This window comes from Neltuma alba, unplaced genomic scaffold, assembly GCF_004799145.2.
Source record: "Neltuma alba isolate B1F8T4 unplaced genomic scaffold, ASM479914v2 tig00001449_pilon, whole genome shotgun sequence".
NCBI lineage: Eukaryota > Viridiplantae > Streptophyta > Magnoliopsida > Fabales > Fabaceae > Neltuma > Neltuma alba.
Genome location: NW_021632468.1, coordinates 15,188 through 33,306, shown reverse-complemented (window position 1 = coordinate 33,306; position 18,119 = coordinate 15,188). Strand labels below are relative to the sequence as shown.

Below are 18,119 nucleotides of genomic sequence, written 5' to 3'. Positions count from 1 at the left end.
TGTTTAATTATATGGATTAACCTTCTAATTATTGAGCTAGCCAAGAATGAGACAGTAGCAAACCTTGGATTTTTACTGAAGTTATGAGACATGATGAGATTTTCTCTTTAGTCTTCTCAGTTTATCTACCGTCCCAATCTCATCATAGATAATGTCACGTCATATTCGTTGCAGAAAAAGAAGAAAAGGGACTCCAATTGCTTTCTGTTCAAGTTCCCGTCTCTAATAAATTGCCACTCTCTATCACCATACCAACTTCACTGTGAAACTAAACTTAAGTGACTTCACCACAGTGAACAAAAATCCTTCAATACATAAAAAAAATTAACCTCTCAGATCCCAAAATGAAAAAGAAAAGTAAGTCCTTTTAATAAGATGAGCTGGATGAGTCATGCATTACTTGAATAATCTGTTATTTGGAAACTTTTATGGATGGGCTTAGTCTATTATGCATATGCCATTTATGGACTTCATTATAAATTAGTAAAATTCAATAATAAAAGGATTCACTTACAAATGAATAACGTGAGCTTGAAGCCTTGTTAGTTCTCCATTAATGGATAGCATTTTTAGTTTTGGCATTTTAAACAAAGTCCTAAAACAAAAGAAAAGTAGATAAGAGATAAGACAAAGCAAACATTCCAAACTGTACATACAGAGAAAAAAGAGAACATGGACAAAAGTTGGAAACAAGATGAGGGATTAAAGAAACAGCAAACTATGGCAGATTTTCCTTTTCAAAGATTGTAACTACCTCAACAAGAACCAATTATATAAGAAGAATATATATATATATATATATATATATGTATGTGTGTACAGTATCACAGTGCGCCACTGGAAATTGGTGCTCCTCTCTTGATGTTATCCATGTTGGTAGTTTCATAGACAGGTAGACCACTTGAACAGTAACCCAAGTCATAGTTCTGCAACTCAAACAGATCGGAGCTTGAATCACTCTCTGCACCATCATCATCATCCACCTCGATATTGAACTTTCTGAACTCCTTCTCAGACAACTCATTCCCCCAGTCCCTATGTTTTTCCAAAACCCCATTGCCATATTTGAAATTCTCGTTCTTCTTCTTATGATCATCCCACAACTCATTATGTAAAGTAAATGACTTTAGATGCTCAATATTATCATACTTTGAGAGGGTTCTGAATTCCTTACAACTCTTTGTAGGGGTATGTATATGGGGAGGTGTTCTAAACCCAACCGAACTGAAGGATGAATATAAGGACTTCGAATCTGAAGTAGTAGTAGTGCTGCTTGAGCTTCTGAAATGGCTAATGCTGCTTCTCCTTCTCCTCCTCCCTCCCGGGCTCTGATCGTCCTGATCATCCTTCATAGACTGTGTGCTGGATTTTGATTTCTTCTTCTTAGATGCAGACTGGCTGAAGAGAGAGTTCAAGAAGCTGGCAAGCCTTCCTCCTGGGGAACTAGGTTGCTTGTGTTTCTTCTCTTTCATGATCTGCTTCTCCACTGCCACTCCATGAAACTGCTGGGGAAACAAGTTTCTCATGGGCATGTCTAAGCTGATTCTGCCTTTGTGTCCATTCCTTTGATCTTCTCTCGCGATCTTCAGGCTGGAGTCACTGTTATTATAGCCAACAGCTTCATTGTACCCTGAGAAATACCTTGCCGCCTCAAACACATCAAGCTCACCAGAATCATTTCTGCGGTGGAAGGACTTCACCTTGTGATTCTTTTCTGAGTCCATAAGCCCTGCCATGGACATGGAGATCAAAGTCTCAGAAGCAGTCTTCAGTATGTAGGAGCTTTGAAAGTAAGACTATGGGTGAAAGCAGGAGGGATAGCAATATCTAACCAGAGGGGGCTTTTAAGGATGCAAAGTTATGAAAGGGTATTGAAATGATTGAGAATAGTGGGGAAGATCAGTTAAGGATATATAATTAATAACTTTGGCCATAATTTTATATGATGATGAAGGACTGCTCATTAATGGAGGTTTGTGGATGAGACCCCACATGACGTGAAATTGTGTTTTAGAAATTTAGAGAAGGGAGTGGAGTAAATAAGAAAGAATACCTTTTATATCCTTCTAATGTAGTGAATACAAGACGTTTTTGTTGGGGATTGTGGGGAGCAAACAGCTGTGTTTCCTTGGATTCTATATGCTTCCACCAATTACAAATGGAATTGTGCTTTAAGTGGGTGTTGGCCATGGTCATGTACTACCATCTGACCTTTAGAGAAAAAAATAATTCATGTTTTAAGTTATGAATTAACTATCAAAATTAATACAGAAGAATTGTTTCCTTCTCTAACCATATGAAGAAAAGTTTCTCCAAAACTCCAAAGCTTAAATTAGTAACTGCACGGTACCTAAAGGCCGTTTAGGCCAGTTGAAGGAAGTCTGGGGATCGTCTCTATTTTAAGCGGGAAAACGACAAGTATTTCAAATAAATTTTGATTCTTTAATTTACTTAGACTGTTAAGAGATTACTTTTTTATCTTTAATTTTAAAAAAAATTAAATCATTTGTTTGTCTGAATAATAATGATTTATTTAAAATAAATTATTTTTCTGCTCTGAATGAAATTCCTGTAGACTAAAGGTTTAAAGTTTAGTTGGACTAATTGCAGCACACTTAGCCTCAGAAAGGGCACACATAGCTTTAGAATTCGAATTACCCATCGAATTCTTAAATTCTTTGGAAGACTAAAAAAGAGAATTCTTTGTTTTACTAAAGATGAAAGAGTGAGATCCCACCAAAATTTGTAGGGCTTAGAAGTCACTCTTGAAAAAATTGAAGTATATTGTTTGACAAGTAAGTTCTTTTTGACTAGGATAGATTTACTATGGCCCATTAATATCTCACTGCCTCCTCTTTAGGTAGTTTCTGTAATTAAGACTCTTTCATCATACTAGCCCTCTTAGTGGGTAATATCTCAATTTCCAACCACTTGCAAGTTTAAATAGGGAATCCACAATAAGAACTCAGATATCCACTATTCAGATTATAGCACATAAGAAAAATGTCTTGGTTTGGCTACCTTCAAATTTTTTCTCTAAATAATTTTTCAGAAGTATCATCATATCATACAGAAGTGATGATTCCTATCATGAAGACCCACCAAAGGAGAAAAGGAATTATGCTGGAGTGAGCCCTTTCCTCTGCAAAGAGCTTAAAGAAGAACTACTACACTTGCAAACTTAGTATTCATAACTTTAATTAATTATCTTTTTTAGGTATTGGTGTTAGTCAGATGTATATATCACTTGGCCCCCTTAAACATAATATGACAATACCAGCTCGAAGTGTCGATGCAGTGAACCTTAACATAAGGTGTGCTGGCATGAATACACGTGTCCTGCTTATGAACCAAAAGAGACTCTGCTTATGATGTCCCTTTAGGTCACATATCACCTTCCTAGAAGGATTTTATTCTATTGATAGGGTCAAGTTAATTAGTTTATGTAAAAGATTTTCGACATGCCTAAGAACTAGAGGAACACCCTATTGTAATCATGCACCAGTTGGATGGCTTTCAGGATCAAACTGTAGCAATGGGACTAGTTTTGAACAGGAATTTTGATAGTGATATGTATCTTATTAGTAGGAATTAAAATATCTGCCTTTAGATGTGCAATATGATGTAGTATGACCTTTCATTGAGAATTTCACTCATTTGCTGAGATCTAGTCATCTTATACTAAAGATCTTTGGTTCTACTTGGGCCCTGTTTGGTAGCACCAAGAGAAAAAAGCATGTAGAAACCAGCATATGCAATATCTGTTATAGGATTTATGGCCTTATTATTATTACTCAATAATAACTCTAATTATGATTCTTTATTAATAAACAGCCACCAATTTGTAATCAGCCATGTCCAAGCATTGGAAACCCTAAGTATTTATAGTCTCTTTGATGAAACTAAGATTAAATAAATAAGATTCATTAACTATGAATATAATATTAGATAATATAAGTCTGATATTTTATTATCACGTAATGTCATATGAACCTGTGATCTGCAATCTACTATAGCACCACTAGTACATGAATAAAGTATTGTGTGAGCTTTATTTCTTTATTTAACTCTTTTTTTTTTGTCATTTAATTGAGATATAGGCAACATCATATACTGAACCTTATGTAAAAACTCCTTTTCATGTCACATATCAATCAACTAGCTGACTCAACCTTCAAAAATCCATTTGTCACATACAGTGAGTTTTGAGTGCAAATTTTGATAGTGATCTATTGATAGGTATTCTTCCAGACCAACATATATACCTCTAAATATTCATCAATGTCATATATAACTTTTCCAGTGAAAACTTGACTCAATTAATTTGTTTGTAACTTAAGTTAAAGGTCCTTGTATCAGACTAATGATTTCTTATTAGTAAACTTGGTGGGTCTGTATTACTCAGAATTTTAAAAAGAGAGCTCTATTTATTGATTGCTACAAATTTTATAATTTATAGTGATGCTTTTTAATTACAACTTTGCATGCCTTGGAATTAAAACAGCCTCTTATTAACTAAAATCATGTCGGAAGCTGTCAACTTGTTGCCTCATTTCACAAAATCAAAACTACATTGACAAATCAAGCTTTCAATGTGAATTTAATTTGATGATAATCTCTTATGAGTAGTCATTGATCAGCTACCAACAGTGATGGATCAGCCTTGAAGTTAGCTCTAGGCATTTAGGGAAGATGAACATGACAATTCCATTAAGATCACCTGGTCAGTTTCTTCTCCTTCATCATCATGGGAATCTAATTGCATAGATACCACAACTAGTTTAACTACAAAAAACACTGTTCCTAGTTGACTATATCTGCAGCAAGATTTGGGGAAAATCATGATGTTCTGATAATTTAAAGCCACTACAATTATACATTTGAAAAGAAAGTGATACCAAATCTTATGACTATATATGGGGTTTTCTTCCACTCTAAATACTTCATAACTTTACAATTCGCGTAACTAGACAGAGGTAGACTGGTGGGTGTCATTGAACCAGGGAAATCTTATCTCTTTTTAGCTATAAAGATTGCACATTTGATCTGAATTCTTTCAAGGTCGTCTTCATCTATCTATACTCGTTCTTTTTTCCTTTTTTGTTTTTTGGGGCTTATTACTTTTGTAATGCTCATTTTTGTGAATATAAAAGATCAAGATAAGATCCTATGCTCGGTGTTGGTTACCCACCACTAGTTTTGAAGCAAAGAGAAAACACATTCAAATTTGGTAACCACTAACTATTTTCAGATCTCAGGCTAAGGCCTATCACAGATTAATGGTTCTGATTCTTGAACACACTCATTAGACTAGACCCTGACATATCAGAAGGTGTTCTTATGGGCTCCACTGTTTCAGTCTCTTGCCTTCATTTTGTCACACTAAAAGAACAAAATAGTATTTCATAAATAAAGTCTCTTATCATGATCAGAATCATGTTGGATGCTTGTTGTCGACTTGCCTGCATTGTGAACTATGTGAGGTTATTTTCATTGTTTTTCAAGTCACCATTCATCAGAAATTTTCTGGGTAAAGGTTATTATAGTACCGAGATATGGTTACTCCATTATTGGTAAAGCTTCAAGCTTGGCCACATATTACAGAAATGAAACATCAGTTCAACTAACCTAATTTTATATCTTATTCTTCTTATCTGGTTTTCTGAAGGGGCCTATAAAGAGATTCTTGGTAGATTTTGACGTTCCAATGTATTTAGTTAATACGCAAAACATGAGCCTTATTAAGAGTATACATTATTTACATATATGTTTAATCTGTTTTGGACGTTCTATGTTCAATGGAATGATTATTTATGTATTGCATTTGAAATGATGAAGAAATAAAAGATACATGGGTCTCTACATAAACAACAACAAACAAAAAAGTCTTATCCCACTAAGTAAGGTCGACCATATAGATCTTATGATGTCATTGTAATTTATCAACAACCAAGTTTTTGGATAAATGGTTAATTAAAAAATCCAACTCAGTAACTTTTATTAAATGTTCTCTTTGGCTTTCCTCTCTCTCTTTTTTTTTCTCTCCAAAAAAGTTCATACTGCTCAATCAACCCTCTCACTAGTGCATTTAATGAATTCTCTGAATGTGTCTAAACCACTCTTGAACAGCTTTCTATTTACAATTAGGTGTTTTTTTATGTCATATCATAATAAAATATATGATAGTATGACCATTAAAAATCTAATTAAATTAATGCATTGCCTTTCTAAATCATTACTGGAGAAAGCTCTGGGATTCAAATAAAATTAAGAGATAAATTGATTTTACATGAGAAGTTTGAGGAGCCTACAACTACAAGGAAAGGAATGTGAAACATGAACTCAGTTTGACAATGGCTACAAGTATTTGAAGACAGATGAATCAATCTGTGCCCTACTTGTGGTGCGCCACTTGTCGTGTTTTTTTTTTTTTTTGACCGGACGCCACTTGTCGTGTTTGCATCTAGTCATCTTAACTAATATCTCATATGGTGACTTCGTCCTTTCAATCTTTCCATACATAAAAGTAAATATACAAATAAAAACATAATACTCCTCCGGTCCTTAATGTAATACCTATTTAATTAATTTGATTAGATTAAGAAAGTTAGATAAGTTAGTTAATTATAAGAAAATTGACACATTTTTCTTAAAACACCATAATCATCTTTTTTAATGCCCCATCTCCCTCTTTTACTTAATTATGGTTGAGAGAGTATTCATAGGGGTAATTTAGAGAAAATTGATAAATATGAGAAATGGGTCTTATATTTAGAACCAAAATCAACTCAAGAATTGGGTCCTACATTAAGGACTGGAGGAGTATATTCAAAGAAAAATTTTAAAAAATCAACATGAATTTTATTTGGGTTAATATAATATTTGATCTTTTAAGTTTTCTCTCATTTTGGTTTTAGTTCTTCAAATTTTAAACACAAGTTTTAAATCATATCTTTTAGTCAAATACACATATGTATAGACAAATGTATATCTATCTAGAAGTCTCATATATTTATGTAGATAATTTATAGATAAATGATATTTTTATCCTGAAAGTATTCACAAAGGAGTTATGAGTATTTGAAAGTTTTTTGAGCTCAATGTCTTCTTGAAAATGTTAAAAGATGAATAATATTAGTTGTTTTTTGTGTTACAAAACTAATGTTAACAGTTAAAAAATTAATATTAATCATTAATATTTCTAACAGAAACGACAACATTGTTTGGCCTTTAATACTATTGGGATAGTACTAAGTTAAAATAAGTTTTTGGATACCCATGATTTCTTCCCCAGGACAAAATTGACTCTTAACCCTAATTTTAAATAATACAATATGCATTAGATTTAACAAAAGAAAAATTGATTAAAAAAAATACCTATTGAATTTCAAAATGATAAATAGGCGATTTTAGCACATCAAAATCTTTACAAAAATAATCAAATATCTTTATAAGAATAGTCAGCATTACTTATTTATCATTTTGAAACTCAAGAGGTTTTTTTTTTGTCATTAGTTTAACTTTCGTTTATTAACCAATATAAGTGTGCAGTCTAACCTGACTTGATTCAAATTAATTGCCCGTATGGCGTCTTCTAAAACCTTATTAGCATGATCTATAAATATATATATATATATATTCATGTTGATGTTTATCATGAACAGAGAAATGACTTGATAATTTTGGCAGATTGATGCATGTTTTCGAGTTGGTTTGTTGCTTTCTTTTAATGAGCACCGTGCGTTGTTAAAGTGATGATTCATGGTCATGCTGGCTCCAAGAGTCGCATCTTATTGTTTGTGTTGAAACTTTTCCCCCAAAACGACATGAAGTCATCATTGAGAGGATGCGTTTGATGAGGTGTGGGGTTTTTGATGGTGTAGGCCTTAGGGGTTATCAAGGCTATGTTTGAACCATCAGCCTCATTAATGCATACAGCTTTCCTAGGCCCATCAGGCGCAAGACTACCGTTTCTGTGGGATGAAAATCCATTCCAATCCTGTTACGAGAGTTATTCATATTTATTATCTGAATATATTCTTTTAGAAATAATGGTCCGTTTTATAAACATTTTCTCAAAAAAAAAAAGAATACATTCTTTTTAAAAGAGGGGGGAAATAATTGAAATTGTTAGATTTTTGGGCTTGGATCCGTCCTTGATGGGCTGGATTATTTGACCGGGTATAAAGAGAATATATTAGTCAAATATCCAAGCGATATTGTGATATGTTTGACTTGGTCAAACACTCTGAATCATATCCAATCGGTTACGATATAAATCTAATTAATTTATATTAAATTAATTAATTTATATTGTGTAGATTAAATATATATTAAGTATATATATTTAGAATTAATTGTGATTGATTCTGGATTTAAATTCAAATATCATGATATTATGAGATAAGGATATATTATATCTTATCTCTGATTTTATCTGATGGGCTCAGTGGATATTTTTATACTACCCAAAATATCCCTGACAAAAGCTATAAATAGAGGCTTCCCCCCACCAGTTCAAATCACTTCAGTAGTAGAGCTTTCCTACTATCTCTCTCTCTCTCTTATTTTCTTTATTGCAAAAGAGGTGCTCTGCTGTGCACTTAAAAGCTCAGACTTTTATAGTCTAGCTTAAGCGTGAGCTAAGAAGATCCAACTGACCCGACTCGAGATCCGACCCGGTATGTTTTCGATCCATTCTCCAATTTATCTTACATTGGCATCAGAGCCGAGATGTTCTTGAGGCTCTCAATATATGTGTGCATATATATAACACACGCTCATTTTTTCCGCTGCATCATGAATATGCCGTATGCAATTCGAACTCTACATGCTTGTGTTTTAAACTTAGATACACACTCCGTTTATATAAGTGAAATTCGAAAACATTACCTATTATTCCGTAAGGTTCAAAAACGTGACCGATGTCTTCTTTCTAAAGCTTCCAACGTCGGCCGTTCGAACCATTTTTTTGGGTCTTTAAAAATGATGTTTTTTAAAGAAAATGAACCCATAGAGTTGTAGAGCACGAAAATACGAGTTCATAGACACCTAAAATGCATAAAACGGAGCTTGGAGGAGGAAGATATCACTGCTTGAAAATGGCAGGTCGCGACGGACCCGCCGGAGCTCCAGTTGGATCTGGAGCGACCCGACTGGAGGTCAGGGACGACCTGACCAGCCCAAAACGGCGTCGTTTTGGGCTGGCCAGGACGTCCCTGACCTCCAGCGGGTCGCCGTCATTTTGGGCTGGCCAGGACGCAGCGTTTCACTTCAAGTGAAACGCTGCGTTTCGGGTCTGTGGACCCGGATCCTCCCTACAAGTCGGGTCGGTAGGCCGACCCGACCCAAAATTTTTTTAAAAAAAATTTTTTAAAAAAAGGATTTTTTTCGGATTTTTTTTTGGACGCGCCCACAGGTCCACCTAGGGACCCTTTGGTCATAAAAAGCACATATATAGACTCCTTAAGACGTGAGGAATCAGATGGAATAGGTCAGGTAACGGCGACACACGCCGGTCCCGAGAGTGGGCGAGCCTACCCTTTATTAAAAAAAAACAAAAGAAAAAGAAAAATTTAATGTTTATTGGGGCGCATGAGGGCGCGTGAGGGCGCGTGAGGGGCTATTTTTGAGCCCTGTTTGACCTGAAATATTTCTAAAATCATGAGCAATAAATTGATATATTATGTGCTTATTTTTTATGACCTTTTGGGTACGAAAAATAGCAAATAAATGTTTTTGAATATTTATTTTTATTTTTCTTAACTTGTTCTTTTTGGGTTTAGGAAATGGCCAACTCAAACTCAAATTCTAACTCCTCTTTTGGAAAATATCCAACTTATTCTCCTCTTTCTGATGCTCCGAAATCTTCAAATTATTATGTTGCCGAAAGTACAAATAAAAGAAAAGCGCCTCAATCACAAGTAAACTCTAATGTACCTGAGGGGAGCAGTGGTAAAAGGAAATGTGTTCCTGACCAACAAGAGGAAGAAGTCTGCAGACCCAAGGACATAAATTTAATAGAACAGATAGCAGAAAAGCATGCTGATGAATACAAGCATCAAAAGTGCCTATTTTCAAAATTGAGTTATTATGCTAAACAAATTGTCAATGAGCAAGACGCACTCTTTTTCTCAAATATTGCAATCCAATACAGAGAGGAACTGGCGAGGAGGGGACACATATTTAGTGAAGCATTTTTTAAACAAAGTCTCTGTAGATGCTGGAAAGATGTTAAAGAGAGTTTGAGAGAACCCATGATAAAATATATCATGAACGAATGAGTTTTTGTTCACATTTATTTTTCTTTTCATTTAATGTTTACTCTTGAGACTTTTTTTGGGATTATCCAATTTTTTTGTAAACATTTATGCTTCAATAAATAAAGTTTTTTTTATTTTAAATGCTTTATTTGAGTGGGAGTTTCATGAGGAAAACTCAAATTGGGGATATGTTCAAGGAAAGTCAAAGATAAGAAAGGTAAGAGACTAACCAGGAGTAATGGGATGGGAGCCAACCTAGTTGTCTCCTGATCATGAAAATGGTGAGACTCTTACCCGGACGACCTATGACCTACTTGAATAAAGTGTGTGTATTGCATACCGTACTAAAATGCATTGTTGTCTATGTGATAGCACGATGTCTCAAAGAGGAATCAAGTCCATTATAGCTGACCTCGTAGGAGGTGACAAGCTGAACGGAGACAATTACAGCATGTGGCGTCGTAAGATATCGTATGTCCTCGAAGAACAAGAAGTCACTGATGTGTTGACTACTTTTCTTCCAGAGCCTGAGGCGAATGCATCGCGAAGGGACCAGGACGGCTACGCGGCCTGGAAAAGAAGGGACACTATCGCCAGAATTACTATGCTAAGTGCCATGACTGACGATGTGTTGGTGCAATTCGAAACACACCCTTCAGCCTCTGCCATGTGGGCAGCACTGAAATCCGAATTTGACGGTACCTCTGCTGCGAGGCTTAGGAGACTCACCGTCAAACTTGATAATTTCAAGCTGGGTCCTAACACTCCCATAAGGCATCACCTAAGGGCAATGCAGAACTTAATCAGGGAGCTTAAGGAAGCCGGAGGCGCCTTATCTGATGAGCAACAGATTCAAGCTGTCATGAGATCTCTCCCAGCAAGTTGGGATACCATGAAGCACACCATTACTCATAATGAGAGTATAAAAACCTTTGCTGATGTAGCTCGCCACCTCCAACTGGAGGATGATCGGATGGAAACTGTGAAGCCTGTCAGTAAGGCATATTTAACTGAAGGAAAGGGAGGGGCAACCTCCCAAAACCAGTCCAAGAGAAGCAAAGGCTCTCAAAATAAGAAAGGCGGCCCTAAAGTAAAGAAGGGAAAGAGTTCCTTCAAGAAAGGCAAGAAACCTGCAAAGAAGCGGAACATAGCAACCATCAAATGCTATGCTTGCCAACAAAAGGGGCATTATGCCAAGGACTGCCCTGAGCAGAAAAAGGTATTGGATTCAGATTCAATACATTTCTCTTATGTTTCTAGCACTGCGTTTATTGCTGAAACTAATCCTGTTTGGGTTATAGACTCAGGGGCCACAGACCACGTGAGCAAGGATCGTGGGAACTTCACAGAATTTCGTCGGTTACCAGCAAGAAGCAGATGGCTTTATGTTGGGAACAACGCGAGAGTAGAAGTCAAAGGGATCGGTACTTGTGAGCTGACCCTGCATGGAGGAAAGACCCTAGTCCTGCAAAATGTCCTCTACGCTCCGGAAATCCGACGAAATCTTGTGTCTGTTATTTCCTTAGTTAATTTCATTTCAATGTCTTTTTTCATGATTTCACAGTAGACATTTCGTATGGGACCAATTTTTCAGTTTCTGGTTATGTTTCGGATGGTTTCTTTGTTTTAGAAAATTTCAATGATAATTTTTCTAGTTCTTGCTATGCACTTTCTTCCGATGTCAATTACGATATATGGCACGCTAGATTAGGACATATTGGTCAAGAACGCATGACCAAACTGGCAAAAGAGGGTTTGCTAGGAAACGTGTCCAAAAAGGAAATGTCTCTGTGTGAACATTGCCTTGCTGGCAAGAGCACAAGGAAGCCTTTCGGAAAGGCAACCAGGGCTAACCATCCTCTTGAATTGGTACACTCTGATATTTGCGGACCAATGAGTGTTAGGGCACGTCACGGAGCATGGTATTTTATTACCTTCATCGATGATTCTTCCCGATATGGCTATACTTACCTGATTTCCCACAAATCTGAGGCATTAGAGTGCTTTAGAAAATATCTCAATCTAGTGGAAAATCAGCTAGGTTCAAGAATCAAAGCCTTAAGAACTGACCGAGGCCGAGAATACCTCTCTGATCAGTTCAAGGAGCTCTGTGAAGAAAGGGGTATTGTTAGGCAACTAACAATCCCTGGCACTCCTCAACAGAACGGAGTTGCTGAAAGGAGAAATAGAACTCTCCTCGATATGGTTAGATCAATGATGGCACAAGCTGAGCTTCCAACCTCATATTGGGGAGATGCTCTTTTAACTGCCACATTCATACTTAACCGAGTGCCTTCTAAATCAGTCACCACAACCCCTTATGAATCATGGACAAACCGCAAACCGGATCTAAGCATCCTAAGACCATGGGGGTCAGCGGCCTATATTCGTGATTCTTCCCATAAATATGACAAGCTAGAACCGAGGGGCAAAAAGTGTATCTTCATAAGATACTCTGAGAACTCTAAGGGGTATGTCTTCATTGGTGAAAATGATGACGGCTCAGTGACTGAGATAGAGTCAAGGGACGCAACATTCATAGAAACCGAATATCCTAGCAGAGGGAGTATTGATCGAACAAGCCGTCTTTATGAGGATGATGGCAATGAGGTACAACAAAGTGTTCCTCAGTCTACTGATCCGAGTGGGAGGGTTGAACCATTTTCACAACAAGGTTTAACCCAGTCACAGGAAGTAAGTCCTACAACAACCCCACTTAGGAGAAGTAACAGAGACAAAACTCCTAAGAGACGCTTCTCAATTGAAGGAGCAACCTTCATCGTTAGTCCAGAAAACGATGAAGAAGACCCCGTAAGTGTTAAAGAAGCACTAACAGGACCTGCTAAGGAAAAATGGCAGAAGGCCTTACAAGAGGAAATGGATTCCATGGAATCCAACCAAGTATGGGAATTAGTTGATCTACCACCTGGCCGAAAGGCAATTGGGAGCAAGTGGGTTCTCAAGTACAAACGTAAGGCTGATGGATCAATTGATAAACCCAAAGCAAGGTTAGTTGCCAAAGGGTATACACAACGGGAAGGAGTGGATTACGCAGACACCTTCTCACCTGTTGTACGTTTCAACTCGATACGACTGATACTGGCTTTAGTAGCAAGTTTAGACTTAGAGTTACATCAGATGGATGTAAAAACCGCTTTCTTGAATGGAGAACTAGATGAGGAAATCTATATGGAACAGCCTGAGGGCTTCATACAAAAAGGGAACGAACAAAAGGTTTGTAAACTCTTGAGATCCATTTATGGACTCAAGCAATCATCTAGGCAGTGGTACTTAAGGTTCCACAAAGCTATAAGCTCCTATGACTTTGAAATGATCGAGGAAGATCACTGTGTTTATATCAAGCGGTTTGGAGACAACTTTGTCATTCTATCCCTCTATGTCGACGACATACTACTAGCTGGTACCAATCTGAAACTAATAAAGATGATCAAAGAGTGGTTATCCTTGAACTTCGAGATGAAAGACATGGGCGAAGCAGAATATATCTTAGGTGTTAAGATAAGAAGAGATCGTTCTAGAAAATTGCTGTCATTGTCACAAAAGGCATACATAGCAAAGATTCTTGAGCGTTTCAATATGAGAGACTGCAAGCCTATGGATACCCCTGTGGTTAAGGGACATAACCTAAGTGAGGAAATGCACCCTACAAAACAATGCGATATAGAAGCGCATGAAGAGAGTCCCATACTCAAGTGCCGTTGGCAGCCTAATGTACGCCATGTTGTGTACCAGGCCAGACATATGCTTCGCAGTCGGACTTGTGAGTCGATTCCAATCCAATCCAGGAGTCAAACACTGGGAAGCTGTAAAGAGGATTATGAGATATCTAAAAGGAACCATGGACTATGAGCTATGCTATCAAGGAAATGGCCTTCGTGCGGAGGGTTATTCCGATGCTGATTGGGCAGGAGACCTGGACGAGCGACACTCGACGTCAGGCTATGCTTTCCTACTGAATAACGGAGCAATCTCCTGGAGCAGCAAGAAACAAACGTGTGTGTCTCTTTCATCCATGGAAGCAGAATATGTAGCTTGTTCTGCAGCTGTCCAAGAAGCTGTGTGGCTCAAAAGATTCTTAGTACGATTGGGAATCCATGGTGGGAGTGAGGGACCAACTCTGATTCACTGCGATAGTCAAGCAGCAATAGCCTATGCAAAGGACCCTAAGTACCACAATCGTACTAAGCATATAGACATAAAATATCACTTTGTAAGGGATATGATCGCTAAGAAACAAGTGACAGTTCAATACTTGTCCACTCATAAGATGTTGGCAGATCCCCTAACCAAGCCTATAGCTAGAGATCCTTTCGTCAAGCATGTAAAGGCCTTGGGCATGCGTAGAGCATGATGTATTGAACCCCTTTTTCTTTTTTATCCTTTTTTTGTTCAAATACGCAGGCACAAGGCATGTTGTACTGAACCTTTTTCCTCTTACTTAGTAATTCAATGCATTTTATCCAGTTCAAAGAAATTTTTCTTGTATATTTGTGTATTTATACATGCATAGGCACAAGGTATGCAATACAAATATGTCGTACAGGTCACAAGGTTGGCTCACTCACACGAGCAACCGCCTCGCTATGTTCTCATGGGATATAGAAGGTTTGACAGCAGATGATCACCATGAGATGGTAGAGAAGAATCACTGCACAAATGTCACCTCAGCTAGACTGAGATGAGACCCATAAAAGTTTGGGCCGAATCATGGATAATGTGTCATCCATGAGACCTGTAGCCAGACAAGGAACTCTTCACTAGTAAGACGTCATATATAGTTGTGATGAAAGAGCTCCTGGTTCAAATGTTGGAGTGCATTTGGAACTTAAGTCTGTACGGTGCTATTAAAACCAAAAGCGACATACTCCACTTGGTGGATTGAGCACCGTAGCATGCAATTCATACTGCATGAGCTCACTCAAATCCGCAACAAGGGACGTAGATGGAAGATCCCTGATCCATTACGGTGTGAGTCCCAGAAAGGAAATAAAACCTTTCATAATGCCCTTAAGACTTAGACAACATCACAAGGTTTTGGTTTAGTGGCAGCTACTCTAGCCTAAACCCCATGGTCAAGAATGATGCGATCTAACGGGTAAGACTGAGAAAGCGACTATGCCAAATCTAAATGATGAATAGTCAGAAGGAAGATTTATCCTGAAATACACATCTACGTTGGTGTCTGTGACATGTCTCTTGCAGGTTGAACAGAACAACTAAGCAAGTGTGGATACCATACGTATGAGAAGGCAATCTGAGTAAACAAAATAACTCGAGAGGGATTAGATATGCCACAAGTAAAGTGTATGGATAAAACTAGGGCATTCGAGGCAACAAGCATACAATTTGCAGGTACACCAAGGGTGTTCTTGTGTGCTGGTCCTGCATAAAGGATTCCTAGTGCACAGGTGCCCGAATCGATGACGTCATGCCCACGCGGTCACGGCAGACACCTAGTATGAAGCAATGAAAGATTTAGCTATCGCACGATGGGCAGCCCATCAAGTGCGAGTGGGAGATGTTAGATTTTTGGGCTTGGATCCGCCCTTGATGGGCCGGATTATTTGACCGGGTATAAAGAGAATATATTAGTCAAATATCCAAGCGATATTGTGATATGTTTGACTTGGTCAAACACCCTGAATCATATCCAATCGGTTACGATATAAATCTAATTAATTTATATTAATTAATTAATTTATATTGTGTAGATTAAATATATATTAAGTATATATATTTAGAATTAATTGTGATTGATTCTGGATTTAAATTCAAATATCATGATATTATGAGATAAGGATATATTATATCTTATCTCAGATTTTATCTGATGGGCTCAGTGGATATTTTTATGCTACCCAAAATATCCCTGACAAAAGCTATAAATAGAGGCTTCCCCCCATCAGTTCAAATCACTCCAGTAGTAGAGCTTTCCTACTATCTCTCTCTCTCTCTTATTTTCTTTCTTGCAAAAGAGGTGCTCTGCTGTGCACTTAAAAGCTCAGACTTTTATAGTCTAGCTTAAGCGTGAGCTAAGAAGATCCGACCGACCCGACCCGAGATCCGACCCGGTATGTTTTCGATCCATTCTCCAATTTATCTTACAGAAATAATGTAAGGGACATATTTATCCATCTTTAAGCTCTCTTCTCTTCTGCTGAACCAAACAAGAATCCTTACTAACGGAGAACATTGACTAAGGAGGTGTTTGGATGGAAACCAAACCATGGTTTCAGAAATGCTTTTACAGTTTACGAAGTAAATATGTGGAGGAGTTTGCCTCATTTTGCGGAAAAGTGCTTCTAAGAAACACTTTTGAAGGTTGCCAAACACCCCCTGAATGAATTTAAGCAGTGATTCTGTAAAAAGACCTATACATGGGGAAAAAAATAATTCTTTTGATTTTGGAGAAAAATCCTTATTAAATTTAGTTTTACTTTTTTTTAATAAAAAGACAATTTCATTAAAAATAAAAGGTTATACCAAAGAGGCCAACCCATTACAAATCCACTTGCGCAAAGCCCAAATAGATGTAGACCAGAGGCCGCCCCACAGAAAGAGAAAGATAGCAACTGAAAAGAAAAAGCGAATGCCAAAACCAACAAGAGTTGGTCTGATTGATAAGAAGTCGGCTCATAATCTATAAGGTCGTGAGTTCGAATCCCGCTGTCGATGTGAGGACTTTGTTGGTGGGTGATCTGTAAATACCTCTGTAAAGTGCTCTTTAAGTCTGAAGGCATGTCCTGGTCCTGGTGAGCTCTCGGGACCCAACTCACCTAAACTTTTTATAACAAAAAAAAAAAAGCGAACACCAACCAACAGGACTTAGGTCTAGTGGAAGAGGCTAATCCCTCACAACATGGCGAACCAAAGTTCGAATCCCTACTGGGAGAAGTGCTCACATTTAGTGCCTAACAGTATCTCAAATAGGATAAAATAGGTTAGAGATGATAAAAATAATAATATGAAGTAATGAAAAGATGAGCAAGTCAAGTTGAGGCAACGAGTTGTGCTAAGTCATAATTGAAAAACTAAGTTAGAAGTTAAAGATAAAAAAACATAATTTTCTCTTTTTTAACTTATAAACAGGACATTATTTTTTTATGTGTCTTATAATCTTATTTATCAGTCACTTTCAATATATTTCATAAAATTAAGAAAAACTTTGTTTTATCCTCTTGCAAATGGAGTTAAAAGTTAAAACCATAGCAATCAACGGATTCATTGGACAAGGGCATTGGATACCCTCTATAATCAATTTTGAAGGCGAAATAATAAAAAGGTCAAAAATTATGATTTTCTAAAAAAAAAAATCAAAATATCCATATGCATACTGAATTAACAGTGAAGTCAAAATTAAACTAGCTTTTTGACCCAAGTGTTATAAACAATAAAAGAATTATTACCTCCGGTTCTAATTGTAAAATCTAGTTTAAAGCACAAATTTTACTATAAACTAGATTTTATAAGTAAAAAGGGAGGTAGTATTAAAATATTTCAGCCTGAGAATTATTGACCAAAATGTTATAGGTAAAATAGATTTAAGCTTAATACAAAACTCGTTCTTTATCATTTCTGCATTTTTAATAAAGTAGATAACAGGCTAGTCTTGCTACCTACTTCATAGTCCCTCCTCACAAACTCCCCCAGCAGGCCCAATGCTCTCTCCCCTCCTCCCTTTCTGTCATAATATTGGCGGATATAAACACACACGCCCAAAAAAAAAGAAATCACAAAATATTAAAATTAAATATTTTACATAATTTATAAATTTATACTATATTAATTTATTTAGAATATTAATTATATGGCTAGCAATGACATTATTTGCACATG

At 36.9% G+C, this 18,119-nt stretch overlaps 1 protein-coding gene across 1 annotated transcript; it reads right to left on the bottom strand.

The window, feature by feature from the left end:
- Positions 1–623: 623 nt before the first annotated feature.
- Positions 624–2,018, bottom strand: LOC114757201 (protein BIG GRAIN 1-like E). Its single transcript, XM_028946205.1, has one exon. The coding sequence runs from the start codon at positions 1,740–1,742 to the stop codon at positions 825–827; it is 918 nt and encodes a 305-aa protein (XP_028802038.1). The 5' UTR covers positions 1,743–2,018; the 3' UTR covers positions 624–824.
- Between the last annotated feature and the right edge of the window lie 16,101 nt (positions 2,019–18,119).